Here is a 20806-nt window from a genome sequence, read left to right as displayed (position 1 = left end):
CAACCCTTTGCATGCACGGAAGAACGATGCGTCCTTGCTGTGTTCTTTGCGCTGTAGCTAACCACCACTCCAATGGCAGATACTCACCAATTCTTTCGTTTTATGGAAGTGACAATCGGCTTCAGCAAACCGGTTCAAAACCAGCGTTGCCGTGCATGTATTACTGTATTACTGTAATCTTTCACTGTACATGCTGCGATAATCGTTTTATCACACGTGACCTGGAGGTAACTTTGACTGCTGGGTCAGAGGTCGATGTTCTCCCCAGGTTTGGTTATGGCACCAACGTTCACGTGACCTCCTGGCCATGTGCAGTTTTAACCCAATTAAGGCAGCAGCAGCTGTGAACAACGTTTAATGCCAACCCTGACCTCCAGGTGCTGACCATTTTAATACTTTTATTAATTCTAATTCTGTAGAGCATTCCAAGTGATGTGTTCATGTACTGTCAAGATCCATAAAATGGAACTGTGAATGTACTGTTAGTGTGGCTGTGAACACTGGCATTGACTTTTTAATGATTGGTATTTGTGGTGGTAGTAATAACAATATAATAATAGGTTTGGCTTCTATAGCACCGTTCACATACCCAAGGGTGTTTTTACAGTTAACAGCAAGTCATGTGAATAATGATTTATTACATAAGAAGAAGGGGCAGAACAGAATGGAAACGGGGCTATTAAACAAATGCCTGTTCGGTAATCTTGTAGTTATCCATTTCATTTACCACCTCCTTGATAAATAATACATGATAAATCATCATTGTCATGTGACTTGCATTAGGTTATGCACGTATTCCCTTAAAAGTCTTCTTTTTTTTCACAGATATCCAGGAATTTTACGAAGTGACCTTATTGGATAATCAGAAATGTGGGGAGCCGTTGAAGGTGGTTGATGTAGCGCCCCCAGTGAACCTGTGGGACTTCTCTAGCTTCCAGAGCACCACGGTGACATCAGACACTCTCCCCAGCCTTAGCACTAGCACAGAGGTAAGGACCGAATCTGAGATACCCCCCCCCCGGCTGTCATTAGAAAGTGTAGTCTGATCTAAGGCTGCCCGATATATTGTTTGGCAGTTGTTACTGTGATCTTGAACTTTGTGATACTGATATCACAAAAGGATGCAAGATGGAAAATGGCCCTCTACCAAATCACAGTTTTCATTGCATACAGCGAGACTCCTGCCCAATCTTATTATGATTAAGTGTTCTGTGGGCATTTGGTTGAGGTAATTTGGTCCAGATAATGCATTCATATAAAGGAGTCATCATTGTATGTCTAAATGTATTGGAAGACGTAATGTAGTTACACTATGCAGCATTACTATTTCAGTACAGTATTTGGGCCATATTGTGCAGCCCTTGTCTGATCACCTTTCATTTAATACTATAATCTGAGCTGTCCATTCACCAGTATCACCTGCAGTGTTTTCTACGTCCATGTAGTCTGTTGTTCAGGGAAACAGAAGGCAAATGTCTGGACACTACCAGGTCAGGGTTCAGAAAATATTCCCGTCTTTTTCGCCTAACATTTATGAGCTCCGAGGTGATTTGGGAATACAATAATGCTGAATGAACGATTATGGCTTCGTTAGGTGGAAATGTGCCGTGAACCGAGCGAAATGGCCGTGGCCGAGTGACGCGGTGGAACAGCTGAACTCGTCTTGCTCCTGTGGTTCAGCTGGAAACGGCTTTCGTGTGGAAACCGCGTCCTTTTCTGCGCATGGAGATCACGCATGAATCGTTTCATCACTCACATGCACCGTCGTCCTCACGACGGTCAGTTACGGCTCGCCACTGAACACGCGGCACGCGGCATGTCGTAATCGACCAGCTACAACATAGAGAGAGGACTTATTTTGACTAATTTAAGAACTTGTATATAAACTTATTTCTTTTCATAGGCCGTTTTTTTTTAAGCTAGCATACGTCTGAGATACTTACCTTGCCTGTTGTAGTCTTGTTGGGAGTTATGTCTTGTTTTTAACTTGAAGCATAGTCTTGAAAAGACACAGACAGCCCAGATTGAGCACAAGGAAAGGTATCTGTGTCTTGCCGCTGTGCTGTCAAATTGGAGGGTGGCCACGTGAAACAGAAGGGCACGTGTGCCTGAGCCTCTCCGTCACACGTGCTGGGCTGCTGGAAGAAGGAGGGTTTAGAGTCCTGAACATCTGCAGTGCACGTGAACCCCAGTTAATCTGCTGCTGTCAATAATCTGTCGCCATGGCTGCTGCATAGACCTTCAGGATCTGGCCTGTAATCCACCGTCCACATGAGATTAAACCCCACTGGCCGTGCTGAAGTGATGCGCTGGGACGGAGCTCGTTTGGCAGAATATAACCTGCAGACAGATTATTTTCTTGTGGATGCCATAATTGTACGTTGATCTAGTGAATGACGAAGAGTAGAGACAAACGCCTTTATAAATCACTGTTCACTTCTTGATCTGGCCAGGCACTTCAGATCTCTTTGTGATCTACACTGTAATCGATTTGAGAGTTTGGATTATGGTATGAATCATTTCATGTCAGGCTCATACCTAGCAGCTTAGATCGTTCTGACACTGTGCTCATATTCTGCTCTATGTAAAGTGTGTGTGTGTGTGTGTGTGTGTGTGTGTGTGTGTGTGTGTGTGTGTGTGTGTGTGTGTGTGTGTGTGTGTGTGTGTGTGTGTGTGTGTGTGTGTGTGTGTGTGCGTGCGTGCGTGCGTGCGTGCGTGCATGCGCGCGCGATTGTGTAAATGCATATACAAGAACCTAATAAAAAAAAATTAATTTTATGTGATTTGAGAGATGACCAGAAGATTTTGATCTAGACCTGTATACAAAGCAATCTCCATATGTTTTTCACAGCCAGTGACCAATTACAAGCCCCTGCTTGAAGGCTGTGAAAACTTAGTTCATCATGGCCTAAGTCCTGTGCTAATGCAAGCTTGTACAAGTCTGGAATCCATTCCTTGTTGATCAAGATTTGGATTGGCTGGCAAACCAATGAAGAACTACTCATTAAAAACGAGTTATTCCAGACCGATCCTAAACAATCCTACAGAATCTATAGCGGTGAACTGAGTGGAAAGGGATTGCTTCACTCAGGGCTGTGCAGCTTTGATGAATAGCACTTTCAGGGTAAATATGAGCCACTGTGCACCATGGTCACACTGGACTTGTTCAAGAAAAGGCCAGTGTGAGCCTGTATGTCACCATCACGTCTTGCATCATTAGTGCAGTAATGGATGTTGTGGGCGCGTCCCCGTTTGGGTTCGTCATCGTCGTACATCATCTCACTTCAGTCACTTTTCCACAGCCGCGTCGGTCAAAATGGCTCATTTGTTTACGCTGCGGTCTGTCCGCGGCAGCCTGATGGAATGCTGAGTGTTTGCAAAAAAAAAATAAAATAAAAATAATGCCCTTTCATTTTCCTTCTGTTTAAACTTCCTCTTTCTTCTTCCTCTCGTCTCTCCCTCTGTTATATAAAAAAATGGCCAATCTCAGGACTCTCCCCTCCTAAATGAAATCCTACACGCGCTCGCCAAAGCCAAAATGGCCCACGGTGAGCTGGACCAAGTAAGTATCACGTCGGCGTGGGGCCAGTGGTTGGGGCATTCCCCATGGCCGCATGCCTGGCCCCTTCATCTCCCCCTCCCCTTACCCCCCCCCCAGTCCTATCTTGGTCCATGGCGGCGGGCTGCTCTCCCTGTCTCTCCATGCTGCTACATAGGGAGTCATGTGTCATTTGTGCTCCATTCATCTGGTTTCGGTTCCTGGGTCGTCTGGGCAGGGGGTGTGGCTATTTGGCAGAAGGGGAGGGGCTCGGTGTCGCAGGTCCCCCCCCCCCCGTTTCGTCTCTGCCGTTGCTCGTCGTGGACGGGCTTGGGTCCGTTGGCATTTCCCCACAACGTTCAAGCACACAACATGCAGAAAGATGGCATGAAGTGCATTCACGGTATTCATTCAATGTTGGGTGAAATCTCTCATTTATACAGACAACCACAAGGATGTCCTCACCCAGCTGATGAAATACTGCACTGGCATTACTAACCTGTGTGTTTGGACATTTAACTGGACATTTCATTTAACTTTTTCATTTCTTGTGGAGTGATATAAACATTGTGGGCCTTTTCCTACTGGTAATTTTTTTTAATCCGCCTGTCAGCATTGTAGATCATTGGTTGCCATCCAGTAGTTTGGATGTAAACCTCCAGAATGCCTCTAAAAATTAGCTAATACTAGCCAATTAGCTAATAGCTAATTAGATATTATTTGGAAATTAAACTAGTATGAAAAGGTCTACTGCCTGTTGATGTGTTAAGGTTCTTTATTTTTTACACTACATGTACAGATTTACATTTGGGGGTGCTGTAAGTGGTGGTGGTAGTTTTTGTTGTTTATTTTAACAGAGGTGTATGAAGACTCCTTACCCAGGGAGGCTGGGATAAAATCAGAATCGTCTCCTCAGAAAACAGCCTAAGTGGTTTCACCAAAGTGGTCACGTAGCAGTGAAAAAATCCAGCAGTAAAAAACCTCTGGTGCTCTTTAATCTTCACACACTACTGCTGCTTTCTTGCTGGATGTTGGTTCAGATCCTTTTTGGCTTGAAAACAACAACAAAAAAAAGGACAGAAGCATTGAATGCAGGGGGGGGGGGGGGGGGGGGGGGGGCTGGAGCCGTGAGGAGCCCTGCAGACGCTGCTGCCGACGTGGGCCGGAACCCGGGCAGGCCGGGACAGGGTGTCTGGACCACAGCGAGGCGGACAGACATGATGAACTGTGCAGTAGCCGGTGTCCTGGTGCGCACTCCGGCTGGCGGAGGGCTCCTGTGGTCGTGTGTCCGCAGGACTGTGGCGTCTACGGCTGCGGTTACAGGCAACAAGATGACTTTTACATCTGTGGCAGTGGTGGAGTTAGAGGTTTTTTTTTTCCATATCCAAAATGCTACAGGTTGACACTACCTACAGCGCGTCGTTTATACATTTCCTCTCTGGGAGTAAAATGCAGAACTGGTCTCCTCAGTCCTGCTGGTGTTGCACAAGCAGTGGCTAGTCAAAATATCAAGATTTTAAAAGAGGAAAACGATTTTTAAAAGATTTTTCCCCTCAAGAGGACTCACTCAGAAGACTTTCATTCCGAAAAGGGCACTATTCATGTTGTTTAGATTTACTCAGAGCTCAGAAGGACGAGAGTCCATGTAGTGTTGACTTTTTATTCAGCCATGATGAAATTAATATTTTGAATGCATATGAAACGAATGCACAATTTCTACAGCCGAGGCAAGCCAAACCAACGTGTGTATAATGCATGAGGTCTGTGAAATCCTTCCACTCGGGCTTGAGACATATTTTAATTTGTCTTGTACCAGAGTGGCTAAGAATGGAGTAAATGAGGCAACACTGCTGAACTGTGCTCCAGTTTGAGTGCGGTCACTGAACCGCCGCTCAGTCGCCTGAGATGACTCCCTCTCCTGAAGGATAAATTTATCCCAAACTGTCCTCTTCTCCTCGTCGAATATAAAAAGACGAGTTTATCAAGCATGTGTAGGGGATGTATTGACTTTTGTGCGTTTTAATTCGCTCGGTTCTGGTCAGTGAGCGGCGCAGTGGGCGGGTTAATGAAACAAGGCTGGCGTAATTGCACGTGGAGTTGGAGATGGTACGGTCTGAGGCGGCGCGCTCCCGCCACACGCGCTACAGCAGCCCCACACACACACACACACACACGCACGCGCGCGCGCGCCCGCAAGCGCCTTTTGGAGACGCGAGCGCGTCTCGCGACCCCCCTGTGTTCCGTGAAGTTTTTACGTGCCGCGTCGGGGGAAAAAAAACAAAACGCGAACATGCGGACCGTTGTGAGAGCAGCTCTGTGTGAGTAGCAGTGACCCTCCATGTACTAGACGCAGTTTGGCGCTGACCGAAGACGCGAAGGTGGGAAATGAGATGCTGAGCGCCACGAGGCCGCTGTCCGACGCCAAAGGATGGACTGCATTTGCATTGTCACTACCAAGGTAAGACGCTGGCTCCACGCGCGTGGCATCGATCCGGTCGGTGCAGTTGCTCGCGCTCAGCGATGCTGTCTAACGTGGGTGCGCATCTTTCGGCTGCGATTGCGCATCAGAGTAGTTGGAGTTTGAGTTGTCCCGTATGCACGTTGTGTTAATAATGTACTTGTGGCTATGTTTGGTCATTTTTGCATTCGATTTGGAGCGTGGTTTCACATGCATTTATGCTCAGAATGGTGATTTCTACTCTATTCCAATTTTGCATGGAGGAACACACATTAACATTTGGCTATAATGATGTGGGTGACGTACAATAAAAGCAAATTAAAACTGCCTTAATGCAGTTTGCAGTTGTGTGTTTAAGACACTGATGAGGTGCCTATTAGTTGCGTCTGCCTGTTTGAGTAGTATTTATATATTACTAGGGGGTGCCTGGTTGGAGGAGAAGCTTGCAGAACTTTTATTTAAATTTGAGCCCCTTGTTCTGTCTGATTTATAATGCTCTTACTTCGAGAAAGCACCAGACCCACTGTGCAGTGCTTTTCCAGTACAGCTGTAAAGAGTCGCCTTGGGGGCACAGTGTGTGGGCAGTGCAGGCGTGTGTGTCCTGGTCGAACCCCCCCACCCCCCCATCCCCGTCCCCAGAGAAATGCCGCACAGTTTGGAGTTGGAATGGGAAAGATGGTGTCGCAACACTTTGCCACTGCGGTATTCATTTTCTCACCAGTGCTGCCATGTTGAGTCATTGTGTTTAAACTGGGCTCCGGGCAAACGCCATATGTTAATTCTGTACTAGCAGATTCACACGTGACCCTGGTGTGCTGGCTTGTGGATCTGCGACCTTTTTTTAATCGTTTACAAACTGCGGCAGGTTGCTCAAAATGATTTTTTTCCCATTATTTTTGACTTGATCATGCATCTTTAACGGATGCCTGTGTGTGTGTGTGTGAGAGAGAGAGAGAGAGAGAGAGAGAGAGACAAAGAAAGTGTGTGTGTGTGTGCGCGTGTGCTTTTTATGTGTTGGTGATGTATGTCCCAGACTCCCAGCCGGCCCGTGTCTTGATCTTCAGGGTCACCTGGTCTTCAACATCCTACGCCACTCCCAGCTGCACAGTGATGTCTGTCACCATGGCCTTCAAATCCCCGTGTGTAGATGTGACCTGCAGTTAAGCGTGTGGTTGGTGTTCCCCATCCGCATCAATAAGGCTTATTGGGCGAGACCCCCTAACAATATATCCACCTACCTCGCTAACGCAAGATACATCAGTGTTAAACACCGTAGCTGTACTCTTCATGCTGGCCTTTCAGAGAGATTTCTGCTTGTGTAGCTGTGAGCAGCACAGAAGACTGTTGAGGGTGACGTAAGCACAGGTGTTCTGGGAGGAGTTTGAGAAGAATTTGAGAAGAATTTGGTTCGGACAGTAATTGTTCTGCAGACGTTTTGGACCGTGATCCATATGAGACCTTTTAAATCTGTTCCTTTATTAATTGGTACTTGAGGGAGATGGGCTGTAGGTTCTGAAGTGTTGTGGGTCTGAGGTATTGGACCTTTCTGCCTACAGTGTTGTTTTATGCTCCTTTTTAAGAAACTCAGAATAGCGACTGATGTTAATAAGGAAGCTAATAGAAATGTCTCATTATAGTTTGGATTGTAGTTGAAGTGAAAGCCGACGTGGAGTAAATGTGATGGTTAATATGACTTTTGGGGCTCTGCCTCAGTTACACACACACACACTCTCTCTCTCTCTCTCTCACACACACACTTTTGCTTTTTCTTCCTCTCTATCTCTTTCTCCTTCTCCCTCTCTCTCACTCACTTTTGCTTTCTCTTCCTCTCTATCTCTATGTCTCTCTGTCTCACACACACACACACACACACACACACACACACACACACACACACACCTAGATTCAGAGGGCATGGCTGTGAGGTATCGTGGCTGACAGAATCCAGTTGTCTTCGGTGGCTGTGTGTGTTCTGCACATGAGAGTGTGCTCATGTCTCCTTTAGTGCACGCATGCTTCAGGGGGACAAGCAGGACAAGCAGATAGACATTCATGGAGGGGACATCTCCTCTTCCCTGTCCCTCTGTCCATCCTCAGTCACGTCGTATGTCCATCCTGTTGCTCAGGTCATTGTTACTGCAGCAGTAAAACAGACCGAAGGTACATGTTTAGACTAATGTGTTTATTTATTTAGACATCTCAGTATATTTAGATCTCTCAATACAGGAAAGACCAAATTACTCCCTTCATTTGATACACGTCAGTAAGCTGGGCTACATTATGGAACAGACAGACATTATCAGACATTATTATCAGACATTGCTGATCTTCTGGAGTAAGTAGTTTTATAGACCATGTTTCTTTTAGATGTTTATAGATAAGCTGTGATTGTTATTGATGCATATATGTGAAGATTCCAGTGACTGCATTTCATATACTGGAATGTATATTGCAGTGTGTTGTATAAAACTCTGGTAGAACTACACACGTGTCCATTTGAACCCACAGTTGAGAGGATTCAGATTCTCCTCAGACTTCAGCTGTCAATAGATTCGGCCAGAAGTCCAAGTCAGAAACATTGGGTTATTGAAGTTATGGGGAAGCTCCACTCCAAGCAGGAGAAAAACATGTTGGTATAAAAAATATAAATGTACTCTCACTATCGCTTATTATTAATGTAATACAATAACTCAGCCATAAACCATAAGCTTTATGTTCAAAACCACTTATGAACACCTCCCATTCAGAATGCATAACAGTGTCTTGCATAATGTAGTAGACACTCCAGAATTTTCCCTACTCAGAGGCGAAGTTTCCAGAATCATCAGACGAGTCATCCTTCAACGTTTTCTGTATTACAGTTGGTGACACAATCACACGTGATATTTTGCATTTTGGTTTTGGAGCTGTGAAATGACAGTAATGTCACTTCAAATGTCACTTGAAAATACAGTGCTGCCATGTGTGGTAAATTAGACCTTTATATGTGGTGTGATAGTTTTATTAAGGATATTCGCTCAGTATGCATGTGCAGAAAAGGGTCAGAGAAGCTAAAACTAGTCATTTAGGTAATGGAAATAACCTCATACATACATTTAATTTTTTCATTCTTCTGATTGCAGCTCAATTTGTTAATATATTAATTTGTTAATATAGTTGATTTTAGCGAAACCCCTTCGCAGTGGTTATAGGATACTGGGAAAATGTAATTAATATCAATGCCTTCGAGGACCAAACTTTTTTTTTTTTCTCGTAGCCCTCTAGGGGAAAAACATGAATAAATTAGAGTAATACAGTCACCCGATGTGGAAATTTATGCTTGAGGTTTTTTAATTTAATGTAGCACTTTTTCACTTAACTGCCCAGATTATTTTCTGTGACTGCTGTTTCATCATAACCATGCCCAATGACCAAAGAAATGCCAAGAAATGCCCCACTGCAAGAATTTGGCACAGTTCTTAACATTTAGCTTCTCTCAAGAAGTGTTTACACAAGACCCATCCCATGGAAGAGAGCCAGCCCTGTGCCCACGGGCCCGAGCAGTACTGACCCCATGACTCCGCCAGTCTCCAGGGAGTGTAGCAACAGAAAGGGCTGCCTTGCCCGCGGGCGCCTTCTCTCAGTCGGGCGCGGGGAGTCCGGCGATGGGTGTCAGGCTATGTTACACCACGTGCAATTATCCCTGTACACCCAGACGAGAGACTCCCTCTGGCCATCGGCGCCTGCCGTCTCGTTGCCGCATCGGATTAGCGAGGGTTAGATGCTTTGGACGCCGACCGACCCGTGGACCACGCGTTCCGCTCGCGAGCAGTCCTGTAACGTCAGGACTTGTTTTTGACAGTGAGGTCCGTATCAGATCATCCGTTATACGGGCTCCCAGTGTTTATCGATCGCCCTCCTCTGCAGGCCCACCGTCTTGAGTTTTGCTGCGCGAGCACGTCCGTGCCGCAGAATCGAGCTCGCCGGCAAGTCTTCCAGACATTCCCGCACACTCGGGCACAGACGCGGCCCCTGGAAGCTTCCGGCGCCGGCCGGCTCTCAGCTGTCCGCGGCCGCGCGCCGTGACTGAGCCTCTGCATATTTTAGCGTGATCTGAACCGTGCGGCACGGTAGTTCGCCTCCGTGGACCTCTAGCTGAATTATGCATTCGGGTCTTCTGAGGTGGAAGGCCCCGGGGAGGATGTGGCGTTTCACGTGGAGAATTCTGGTATCACCGTTCGGGATACTCTACTGTGAACGTGCCGGGCTCTGGTGGAGCGGCCGGACCTGTCCGTGGCAACGAAGATTGAAGAAAATTTACTTGGAGTTGTAGCTGCTGATAATCATATGAAAATGAGCTTTGGGTATTGGTGGCACTGACACAAAGCAAAAAGTGCGATCTGTGCAGTTTTTTTTTCTGGCTGTGTGCCCGTCAGAAGCTTATGACCCATCCGGTAGTCCAGCACACTGGGTGTGACAGTTCTAGACTGTTCTAAGCTGTTCTGGAGAGCAGATCCTCCATGAGTTAATACTTCCTCTAAAACATTAATGCCTAATTTGGCACCTTACAGGCCTGTGGAATGAGAGGTCTCCCTGTCTACATTGTACCAGGGGACTGTTTTGGGGTTTTTCACTCATGTTCACATCTTCTCTTGAATTTTGTTGCATCATCCACAAAAACTTTACATTTGTTTTTTTACTTGCTGCCTTTAGAGCGGTGCTAAGACCTCGCCAAAGACGCTTGCAGTTATTGGGTTATGGCTGCTCGGCTGACTTGAACCTAAGCCCCGGTTTGCCCAGGGCGACGCCCTTTGGTTAAACTTGCCATCTGTCACAAAACAGCATCATGACACTAATGGAATCAGGTAGTTCAGTTGAACACCGGTGGAAATGTCTGATCACCCTAAGGAGGAATGTAGTCTTGTGGGCTGAGAAGATGCTGATTGGAAAAAACGTACTACATCATACATCATGTGTTCCTCTCAGAGAAATGTAGAAACCAGTAATGTGATAGATTAATGACCAGCGGAATTAAAAGCATGTTGTTGTTCAGCATTGTATCAGTCCTGCTATAGGAAAACATCCCTGGAGCTTAAAATTAATTTAAAGCTTATATGCACCCATTTGACTCGTGTGTCCAGTCACAGTATTGAGAGAAGATGTGACTTATTGAGATAACTGTTGTCGTGGAAGTCCTTAATAATGTCTTTTGTGTGCGGCTGCTTCCCTCTGCTGGTTTGATTGAATACTACATATTAAAAAATGCACATCAAAGGTGGAGTGAGGCTGCTCTGATGTTTTGCATAACTATTTATTTTTTGATGTGTAAACCTGGCTTTTGTTGGCAGCTGGTGCTGGGGTAGGTGGGATTGTGGGATACGCGAACAACGCTAAACAAATATCACAGCTGTGGCTTTATGGGTGTATAGTGTAGACGTGTACCCTGCCACTTCATTATAAGTTGTTTCCATGCAAATTAAATAGCCTGCCTAAAATGGAAAGTGATGCAATAAGACAGGAATTTAAATGACTGTTTTAATTGTTGTAGTGCTCACTTGCTCCACCAGGGGGTGCTGTGCACAGCGGAACTGAAAGAGCTACCATAACTGAGGCTGCTGTAGGGTAGGTCTGGGGACGGTAGAATGACACATCCATCTGACATCCGTTGTTTTTAGTGGAAATACCAGTAAGGATAAACGTCCTGTTTTAAGTGTACTGTGCTCACTGGGGTGGAACTTGAGTTTGTGTTGCTTTACAGGCATTGACTTTGCATGCTAATTACTCTGTGCAAATACGGAACACAATTGCTTATAATGAAGCAGACAGTCTGGTATTAATAGTCTGAATGTGCATTTCAAACGCTTTGGGAGACAGAAGCAAGCCTGAAGTCCACTTATGTCTTTTTGTCTTTTTGTTTTTGTTAAAAACCTGCTGCACCCTTCACCTGTAATAAACCCCACGCGTCACAGGCACCGGTGCAGGTACGGCCTTCCCCAGACCGCACCTAGAAGATCCTCGTCACGCACATTTTAGCGTAGGCCAAATTTAATCAGTCAGGACGCAGCGTTGTGATTTGTATCGTTGCAAACTGCGATGGTGGTATTCGGTAACAAATAAACTTCCACCTCTCCAAGTCTCCTGTGGCATCACCTGCTACAGCAACCACGAACGGCTACCAAAAAACTGCAGAGCTGTACCGATACACGTAGCCCAAACCATCATCTAATTAACAAGTCCGTTGTGAGTTTCGGACGAGCGTCCTGGATGAGGGGAGCCACTAGCATGTGCAGTGAGAACTTCAGCTCAAGTATTTCCTCCAGCGTGATGGTTTGTGCTTTAAAGGAACCCAACTCCCACAGGGAGATTCTAGAGAACCGCCTTTAAATATCTCCAGAAATATCCGCAGGTTGTACCTGCAATAGGATCGTAATGACAGGTTTTGGAGCGTGCGAAAGACACTTTGCAGTATGCAGAGGTTTACTGTTCCATCTCAGCCTGGATGCAGACTTTCCCAAAGACTCCTCAGGGGTAAAAAGAAACTCGAAACTCAAAAAGGACTCATAAATATAAACTTCAATCCCCTGAATATAAGTGTGTGTGATTGGCAGAGTCGTGATTGGCTGGGTGTTCTGCCTGTTCCAACCAATTTCCCAAATCCCGCCCCCGCCCCAATCCTCTTCTGCTTGTTAGTGTTGTCAAAGGGCGGCCAATTGCGCCGCCCTGCAGGGGGCTTCCCTCCACCGCAGCCATGAAAACCTTGCTGAACCGAAACAGCCAAACCAGTTTGAGTTGGGGGGGGGGGCTTATTTGCCTAGACTCAACCAAACCCATCTGCCCAGGCTCAGAAGCTCACTGTGGCGACCAGCTCGTACCGCCAGACGTCCCAAACGAGCAAAATAATTGGCTGCAGCCTGCTGGTAGCTGTAATGCAGGAGAGGCAAAACAAAAACAAAAAACAAGACATCGGGAAGAGCTTTCCAGTCATGACTTTAAAACATCAAAACACATCAACAACAAACGGTGCAGGATTAGCCGGACAGTTGCTGACGTTCCCATGTAAACAGCGTGTTGCAGACGTGAGGCTAATGAAGTTTCTGCACAAGCGGACCTGCTGTGTCCGTCTGAGTGGGTCGGGCGGGTGAAATGCTACAAAGCGGGGCAGATGGACCCTGGCCCGTGGTCTACTAAGGAGTTTAAACTCTTTCAACTTCATCTCCCATTTTGCTGTCTTCGGTGTCTTCAGATGTAGTCAGTTGGGAGTACGTTGTACTCGTTACTGGCCACCTCTCTCTCTGGAGATCGTTGGGTTCTTGTAGCCGAGAGATGAGCTCGTGGCTCGTTGACGAGTGTAGACAGACAGAGAGAGGCCGGCCCGTGTCACCGCTGTGCCGCAATCTGCTCGGTTGCCGTCGGACCCCATAGACCTCAGTCTTCCCTGCACACTGCCGTTTGGCTTCTGTGGAGGGAGGGGGAGGTCGTCACGTCAAAAGGTCAGGGCCCGGCCGGCCAATAGGCATCCGGTTTGCTTGTCCTCATTGGCTGCCCTCTGACTGCCCCTCCCCTTTCCCCTCCCCCTCCCTCCCGTTGATGTAAACATGCAGGAGACCACTCCATTATCGTCCTCCTCCTCCCACTCTCACTCTCCCCGAGGATCTGTTCTTTATTTCAGTCTCCCTCTCTCCATTTGGAAGACGAGCATCACATCTCGGCTGACGCAGGAGACACAGCGCTACACGGAAAGACGGGGGGTGGGGTGGTTGGGGGTGTGGGGGAGGGGTGGGGTGGTTTGTGCATTCGACCCAGCGTGTCTGTGACGGCATGTCCCTGTGATCAACCCCGCACGCACTGCCACAGCCCCGCCCCCTCCCACTGCTGTCACCACCCCCTCTCCCTACTGCTCCGCCCCTCCCCTCGTACCGCTCTGCTGCACGCAGTCGGCGCGACTTTCTCCCTCCCTCCCTGCTTCCACCCCCAAATCTGGACACACACGTGCACACACACACACACACACACACACACACACACAACCCCTCCCCCTCCCCTTCCCCCCCAGTCGGTGCTCAGCGAGAACAGCTCGGCGCCAAAGCATGGCTCCTGCGTGGCCCCGCTGTACCACATCGCCGTGGTGACAGACAGCCGCGAGACCGGCCCGGCATCAGAGGACGCGGGTGCAGCCAGACGATCGCTCCCGGAGTATACAACCAGGAGAGACAAGGAGGAAAAAGAGAGAGAGAGAGAGGGAGGAAGAGGAAGAGAGGGAGGGCGGACTGCTCGCTGGATGAAGGAAGCGCTCGGGCTGCCCTTACCGCGGTGCGATGGAGTGAAACGAGGAATGAGGGTGGATGGTGAGAGCAGGCAGCACCAGCAGCAGTGGAGGGGGCGGAGGGCCGGCGGGACCCGAGGCGGGAGGTGGAGGAAGAGGAGGAGGAGGAGGAGGAGCAGCGGCGGGAGACGGCCGGCGAGGCAGGACCAGGCAGCGCTCGCGGAGGCGCGTCTCCGGCTCCTCGGAGGCCGGCCGGGTGGGCCGCCCGCGCCGCGAGAAAATGTCGCCCGGCGTCAAGAAGTTGGACTGCTTCTCGCCCATGCTGTGCCACTGTAAAGTAGCCTGCTCCAACAGCACCATCTCCCTCATGTTCGGATGCAAGGTGGGTGTGTGAGGTCGCCCGCGGGTGGAGGGGGCCGCGCGTTCGCTGTCGCTCCGCGAGGCGTCGGGCGGAACGACGTTAGCATTAGCCGTAGGGAGTGTTGTCGGGAGACAGACGATGCTTTCTCACCCTAGAGAAAAGTCAGAGCAAAGACACCGAGGCTAACAAGCTCCCATTCTTTAACTAAAACACTCACTTCTCTACTCTATCTGCAAAACTTTGTAAGGTAGTTTTCACATGAGCTTTTCAAGAGAAACTCCAAGCCAGTCTTAAAAAATAGACTAGAGTGTAAACAAGTGTTTATATTTCTTGAATATGTTTTTGTTTTTTGAATATTTCTTTCTCTGGGTTAGTTCTCTGTGTACCAGGTTGCGTTGACCCGTAATGTCCACTGGCGTTTTAAGTTATGAATGTTTTGATAAATTGGTCCAAAATTAAATTTTAACATAAATTCTGACCCACCCTTTGGGTGCGTAGATGAATCGTTACCTTGTGTTGTCATTAGATATGTGTAGCCACAGTTATGAGCATTTGCCTTGTACTTTTGGGAAATGACCTAAATGTTTGCAATTACTCAAACATTTGCTGTTGGTTTGAGAGTGAACAGTTCACACCGCTTTAATTTCATAGCTAACTCTTACCCAAATCTGTTATCTGGGTATGTTTGTAAATAAAGAGCTTGAAAGTTGTCGACGTCTTTCTTGGATCAGTTATCGGCGCTAGTTAACGCGTCGCCCTCGTCGTTCTAGCCTCCTGCGTCCCTCACGCCCACGTTTCGGCGCGAAATTCGTGTGCGCCACGTGAGCAGCCCGCGGCTTTAACGAGGACGGGTCACGCCAGCACGTCGGCCCCGCTACCGAGTGAAGCGCGTAGGAGCCTGCGGGTTTTTTTTTTGTTTTTTTTTTTTCTCTCGCTTCTTTCTGTTTTCGTGTTTTTATGAGTCACTTTGAATGACAACTGTTTTTTGAACAGGCAGCACGACAGTCTTTGGGTTTGATCCAGGCGTCTCTTAGTAGGTGTCCATTCAGTCCATCCTGCCGCCTGAGATCCCCATTGGCTCCTGATCTGATTAGCATCTGATTGCTAGCATATGTTCCTCTAGGCTACGTTTACCACGACATGATCCACTCAGCTCCTGGCTTTTGGATTACACGTCATCCGCTCTGCTGTGGATTGACTTCCGATTCGGCTCCATCTGTTCATTTGCCACTGCGAAGATCCTCTGAGCTGTAATAACAATTGTTCACCTTTGAGAGTTGACCCATGACCTCTGTGAGGCAGATAGGAGCGTAGGTGTATATAAATGTGAAACTTTTCTTATTAGGTGGGATTTGATAATTTTTTTTGCCACGAGTTTCAAAACGCAGGCGTACGTCATGACATTTTCGACATAAACGCTGAAAGTTTCACATTGTTTGAACAGTGTTAACTTTAACCGTGATTAAACTGTTGATGCAGCACTTACGTTGCATAGAACAAACACAAGTGGAAAACTTTCAAATTTAGCTTGAAATTTAGTGTCACACAAGGATAACTCCAGTTAAAATGATTATCCAAGGCTCTTATCCAAAAAGGCTCCTCAGGCTTTCAAAGCTGTAGGTGACGAAGGCCTTTTTCAAACTGAGGCGGTATTATTGTTATTTATATGAGCGACTGAATGTGAGTCAGCTGTTAGTGTCGCTAATTGACTGCTAGCAGTTACTGGCAAAGCACCGCCCACTTCTCTGAACGTTCTGACTCCTCCCATGTGTCTAGAGCAGGGGTGCTCATTACGTCGATCGCGATCGACCGGTCGATCGCGAAGGAAGTGTCGGTCGATCGCGAAGGAATGTGCGTAGATCGCGTCACATAAAATAGTAGTAGATGAATCGCACATCTGCACTGACGGTTGTATTTTGATTGACATTCACGGTAGCCAATCTGCAATCCACTCAACAAATTACGTTCGCCACCCCCCCCCCCGCTCAACAAATTACGTTCGCCACCCCCCCCCCGCTCGACAAATTACGTTCGCCGCCACCCCGGTAGATCTTTCTGACCTGGTCATCTTATAAGTAGCTCGCAAGCTGAAAACTGTGGGCACCCCTGGTCTAGAGTGTGGGTGCTGGGTGTGTAATGGACACCACAATATAGCCTCTGAATACTTGCTTATTTCACTCAAAGACAGACCTGGTAGACACAAAGATAAATGCACCCCCCCCCCCTCTGCTGACCACTTTGATGTCCTCCATTACAATAATGTCAGATCAGATTTTTTTTACCAAGAGAAGAAAAGAAATGGTTTTTCAAAGTAAAGGCTCAATTAATAAATAGTTATTAATGTAATAACTTGAATTACATTGACAAATGCATCACTACAGTATCACTACGCCCTGCCCCTCTGTCTCTGTCCATCGCGATGTCTCTAGTCATCACCCAACCCTGATCTGTATTCTCCATCTACAATCTCACAGCCTACAGGTTCTTGTTGCTCGTGATGTTTATGCACTGCTGTCGAGAATCGGCAGACGGACAGAACTGTTGAAATAAGACCATTTCAAAGTGTGAAAAATGAGTATTTTTAGAAACTGAACTTAAAACAGTTTGTTGCATATTTTGCTGAACCTTTTAAACACTTTTTTTTTTCTTGATTCTTTAAAAATCCATGAAGCTCACTTGAAAGGTGGGGGAGGGGTGTCACTTCAGATCTTCTGCGGTACTGGGACAGATCCGCACTATTATTTCCCCGTCATAGAAGCCCGCTGACGACAGCGAGCGCTCCGCGTCTGTCACGAGCCGAGACGAATCTGTGAAAGAACTTGGGGTGCTTTTCTGATTAAGCGGAGGGCCAAGCGTCCGCGCGACAGTGATGTACGACGGTTCCCGTGCAGCTCGCCAGGCTGCTCCTGCGGTAAATACCGACGTCTTCGTCGATCGTCCTTTCTCCCGGGACGTTGCGGCTCTATTTTTAGCCGAACTCGAAGGCGGCCGCGGCATCAGCCGTGGCGACGGTCGCCCCCTCCCGCTCTCCGGTGGCCGAGATGATGCATCGTTTGGGCAGCGGCGAGACGTTTCAGGCCTGTCAGCGGCGCAGCGGAGGTAGATCGGAAGGGCCCCACGAATCACCACGACGGTGCCATCTCCTCCACCTGCCTCCGCAGCCCCCCGCCGTCGCCCCCCCCCACCTTCATCTCTCCCCCGCGACACTCCCTGTTCTCGCGGAGCGACCAGTGCGGTTTGGATCCAGCACGGCCGGGAATTCTCTCAATCCCGAGCACGTGCCAGAACATTCTCTGGCTACCGGCGTGCTTGAATACGAAGGAACCGTGGCCTGTGGTGACCTCCGTCGCATGCAGTTCCGAGAGGCAGCTCGTGGTATTTGAAAACTCCCCGGGGCAGATCTGGGAGGGAAGACGTCGGGAATGTCCCGACTTTGGCAGAAGCAGCTTGAACTCGTTCACGTCCTGTCGGATGAAAGTGCAACGCGTGCAGATGTCTCGAACTAGGGTAGAAAGGTCAACAGTGGCCGCTGAATCCTGAAAAGCAGTTCCAAAAGTTACGGCAAAACATTAAGCTTCAAAACTGTACGTCACCAATCCAATACCAGTGCCAGTACCTTTGGTGCAAATTATAACCGATACCACACTTCACCTGCCACATTATACAGATTGTGCTGCACGATTGGAAGATCAATAAACAGAATATCCATATGTTGTCATTCCTTCAATCCCAACTCATCGATCTGTGTTCCGTTTCATCGGTTGTCAGCGTAATCGCAGGACGGCTCTCGAGTGATAACTTTGGCCACTCGTATGACTGTGAACTCATAAATGTTAAATGCTGTCTGCCATGAAACCAACCAAGAACTTCAGACTACCTGTGCGTATCAGGACATCTCGATGGGCCAGACCTACGGGCGTCTGCAGCTGTCGGAGTACCTCGTGCGCTTCAGCTAGGACGTGTTTGGCCCTGCTGTGTTTCTCCCGCCTGTTTCCGTCCAGTCGAGTCCTTTCTGTTTGCTTTCCTTTGAGTCCTTTGGAATGTGGGCTGAGTCTGTTTATTGAATCATTTCCAACTCTTAATAGTGAAGGAGCAGGTGGAGTTTCATTCTTTTAATCTCTTTCTGCCATTCTACAGTTTGTGTTTTTATCTCTGTTAATAGGGGATTATTTACCTTCACTACTAACCGGTACTGTGACTTCATGAAACATTTAGTTTTAAACCCACCCAGGGGTTATGTAGAGGAATGATATGCATTATTCACCTGTGCCCTTTGTAATTAAACTACTTAACAAAATGTTTCTAGAGCAGAGTTTTTTTTTTTTTTTTTTTTTTTAATTGCATATGTACAAGAAGGTCAGTCCAGGTGCTGCAGTATCAGGTGTGTTACGCGGAGAACGAACGGCTTACCTAACGCACAGCAGGCGGTGACTCAATGCCGAGTGGCTGCGGTTGCCGGGAGATCCTCCTCTTCAGTGTTCTTCATCAGGGGGAGACTCCGAGCTGGCCTGCTCCGTGATGCGCTTCCGCCCACCCGCCGCGCGCACACACACACGCACACTCACGCGCACACAGATGCAGAGAGAGACAGAGAAATAAAATTACAATTTGAAACTTGAGACCTGTTGGTAGCAGGTTGAATTTGCTTAACGGGCTCATGAGCGATGCAGGGGAATTATCATGATGCGTCTTCCTGTGAAGACTCTTATACGTGCGTAAGGGATAACCAAAGGTTTCATCATGGATCGGGGACGTACGCAGTAATAATCCAAGGACTGGGGGGCTACAACCAAGAGCCCGTCGTCTCGTTTCAAAACCCGGCCGCGTTCATCACAGGCCTACCTATAGAGGAAACTTGTCAGTAAGCTGAAAACCCTGTTGCCATAGAAACTGCCCCCCCACCCCAACCGCGCAGGAAGGGCTTCTCAGATAGATGCACCTTTACCGTGTAGGAATATACCACTTAATTGCTGGGGGAGGGTTGCTTGTATCATGTGACCATGTCACAGCTCTCCAGAGAGAAGAAGCATATTTGGTCATTAGGTCTCAGAATAATCAGAAGGCTCTGCCTCACCTGGTAGTCCTGAGTAAAATATAATAAAATGGTTCACATTATGTGGGAATGCGAATGTTTTAATAATTGTTAGTGATAATAATTGTCCTAGTTCTGGTAATAGTTTGGATGTATGATGTTTGGCGACAGAATTCCAGAAAGTTCCGCACCGTGTCATCGCCATGGAGCTGGAGTGTTTCCATGCCTACTCTGCCCAGACCTGCACCGCCTCAGTGGCTGTTCACCTTGGTCTTCACGGCTCGAACGAATCCATGCACGTATTGCTTTGTTTTGCGAAATTCAGCCTTTGCAGGTCGGACAAGTGACGAATCGCTCTGGGCCTGGTGAATATCTCATTTCTGGTGTTTACTACTATCGTGACTTAATCTTCTAGATCAGGGGTACTCAACTGGCGGACTGCGGTCCGGATCCGGACCCGAACGCAGTCCTGTCCGGCCCCAATCTCATTCCTGATTAACTGGATACGGACCAAAACAAAATCGTAGCATTTATTTCAGGGCTATTGAAAAAAAACACTCCGTCACGAGTGTTACGTTCACCACCACCGCTCAACAACTTACGTTCGCCGCCAACATCAACTGCCAGCCGGCCCTCATCTCCGCACAGCGAACGAAATCGTCCGGACTGGCCGCGGCGCCGTCCGGATTACCGTCTTAACGAGTACGCAGGTGTGAGGGCGTGATGTATCGGCAGAGCGAGCCGTACCCTGCTTCGTTAATCCCTCTCTCCCTTTCTTTATTCCTTTATTTCTTTCATCAATCGACTTAAATTTTGCCATTGTAAAATCCTATCGTGGAGATCTCTAAGCAAATTTTTTGGGTTTGACATATACTCGACGCAAAATGATTAATGAAACACCGTGCCAGTGAATATAGGATCAGCAACAGGTGTCTGAAATCTTCTGTGGTACCTTTGCTCCTTTCTGGTGCTCATAAAGGAGTTTATCATCTCTTCAAGCCAAATGATACCAAACGGATCTCTTCACAAGCGCTAAACGGTGCCTGTTAGTCACTGACAAATGAATATGCAAATTTCAGTATAAGGAGCTCATGAATATTTGCTGTGTATGTACTTACCTGCATAATTCACTGTGCATAATTTGCTGTCGCCAGCTTGGATGGGAAACCATAGCG

The 20806-nt window shown here is 47.7% G+C and overlaps 1 protein-coding gene across 21 annotated transcripts in view; it reads left to right on the top strand.

The window, feature by feature from the left end:
* dlg1b (discs large MAGUK scaffold protein 1b) overlaps positions 1-20806 on the top strand; it is a 65623-nt gene that overhangs the window by 7622 nt on the left and 37195 nt on the right. For 10 of the 21 annotated variants that reach the window (XM_076981507.1, XM_076981508.1, XM_076981506.1 and 7 more), the window contains exons 3-4: positions 826-989; positions 3491-3562. In XM_076981507.1, coding sequence (XP_076837622.1) covers positions 826-989; positions 3491-3562 — 236 coding nt within the window. Of the gene's footprint in view, positions 1-825; positions 990-3490; positions 3563-4926; positions 5997-13795; positions 14621-20806 lie in introns of those variants that run through there. The other 11 variants (XM_076981510.1, XM_076981524.1, XM_076981523.1 and 8 more) reach the window with 3 other exon arrangements.

Source organism: Brachyhypopomus gauderio, chromosome 19, assembly GCF_052324685.1.
Source record: "Brachyhypopomus gauderio isolate BG-103 chromosome 19, BGAUD_0.2, whole genome shotgun sequence".
Lineage (NCBI taxonomy): Eukaryota > Metazoa > Chordata > Actinopteri > Gymnotiformes > Hypopomidae > Brachyhypopomus > Brachyhypopomus gauderio.
The sequence above is the reverse complement of the archived record's forward strand: the minus strand, read 5'-3'. Positions and strand labels throughout refer to the sequence as shown.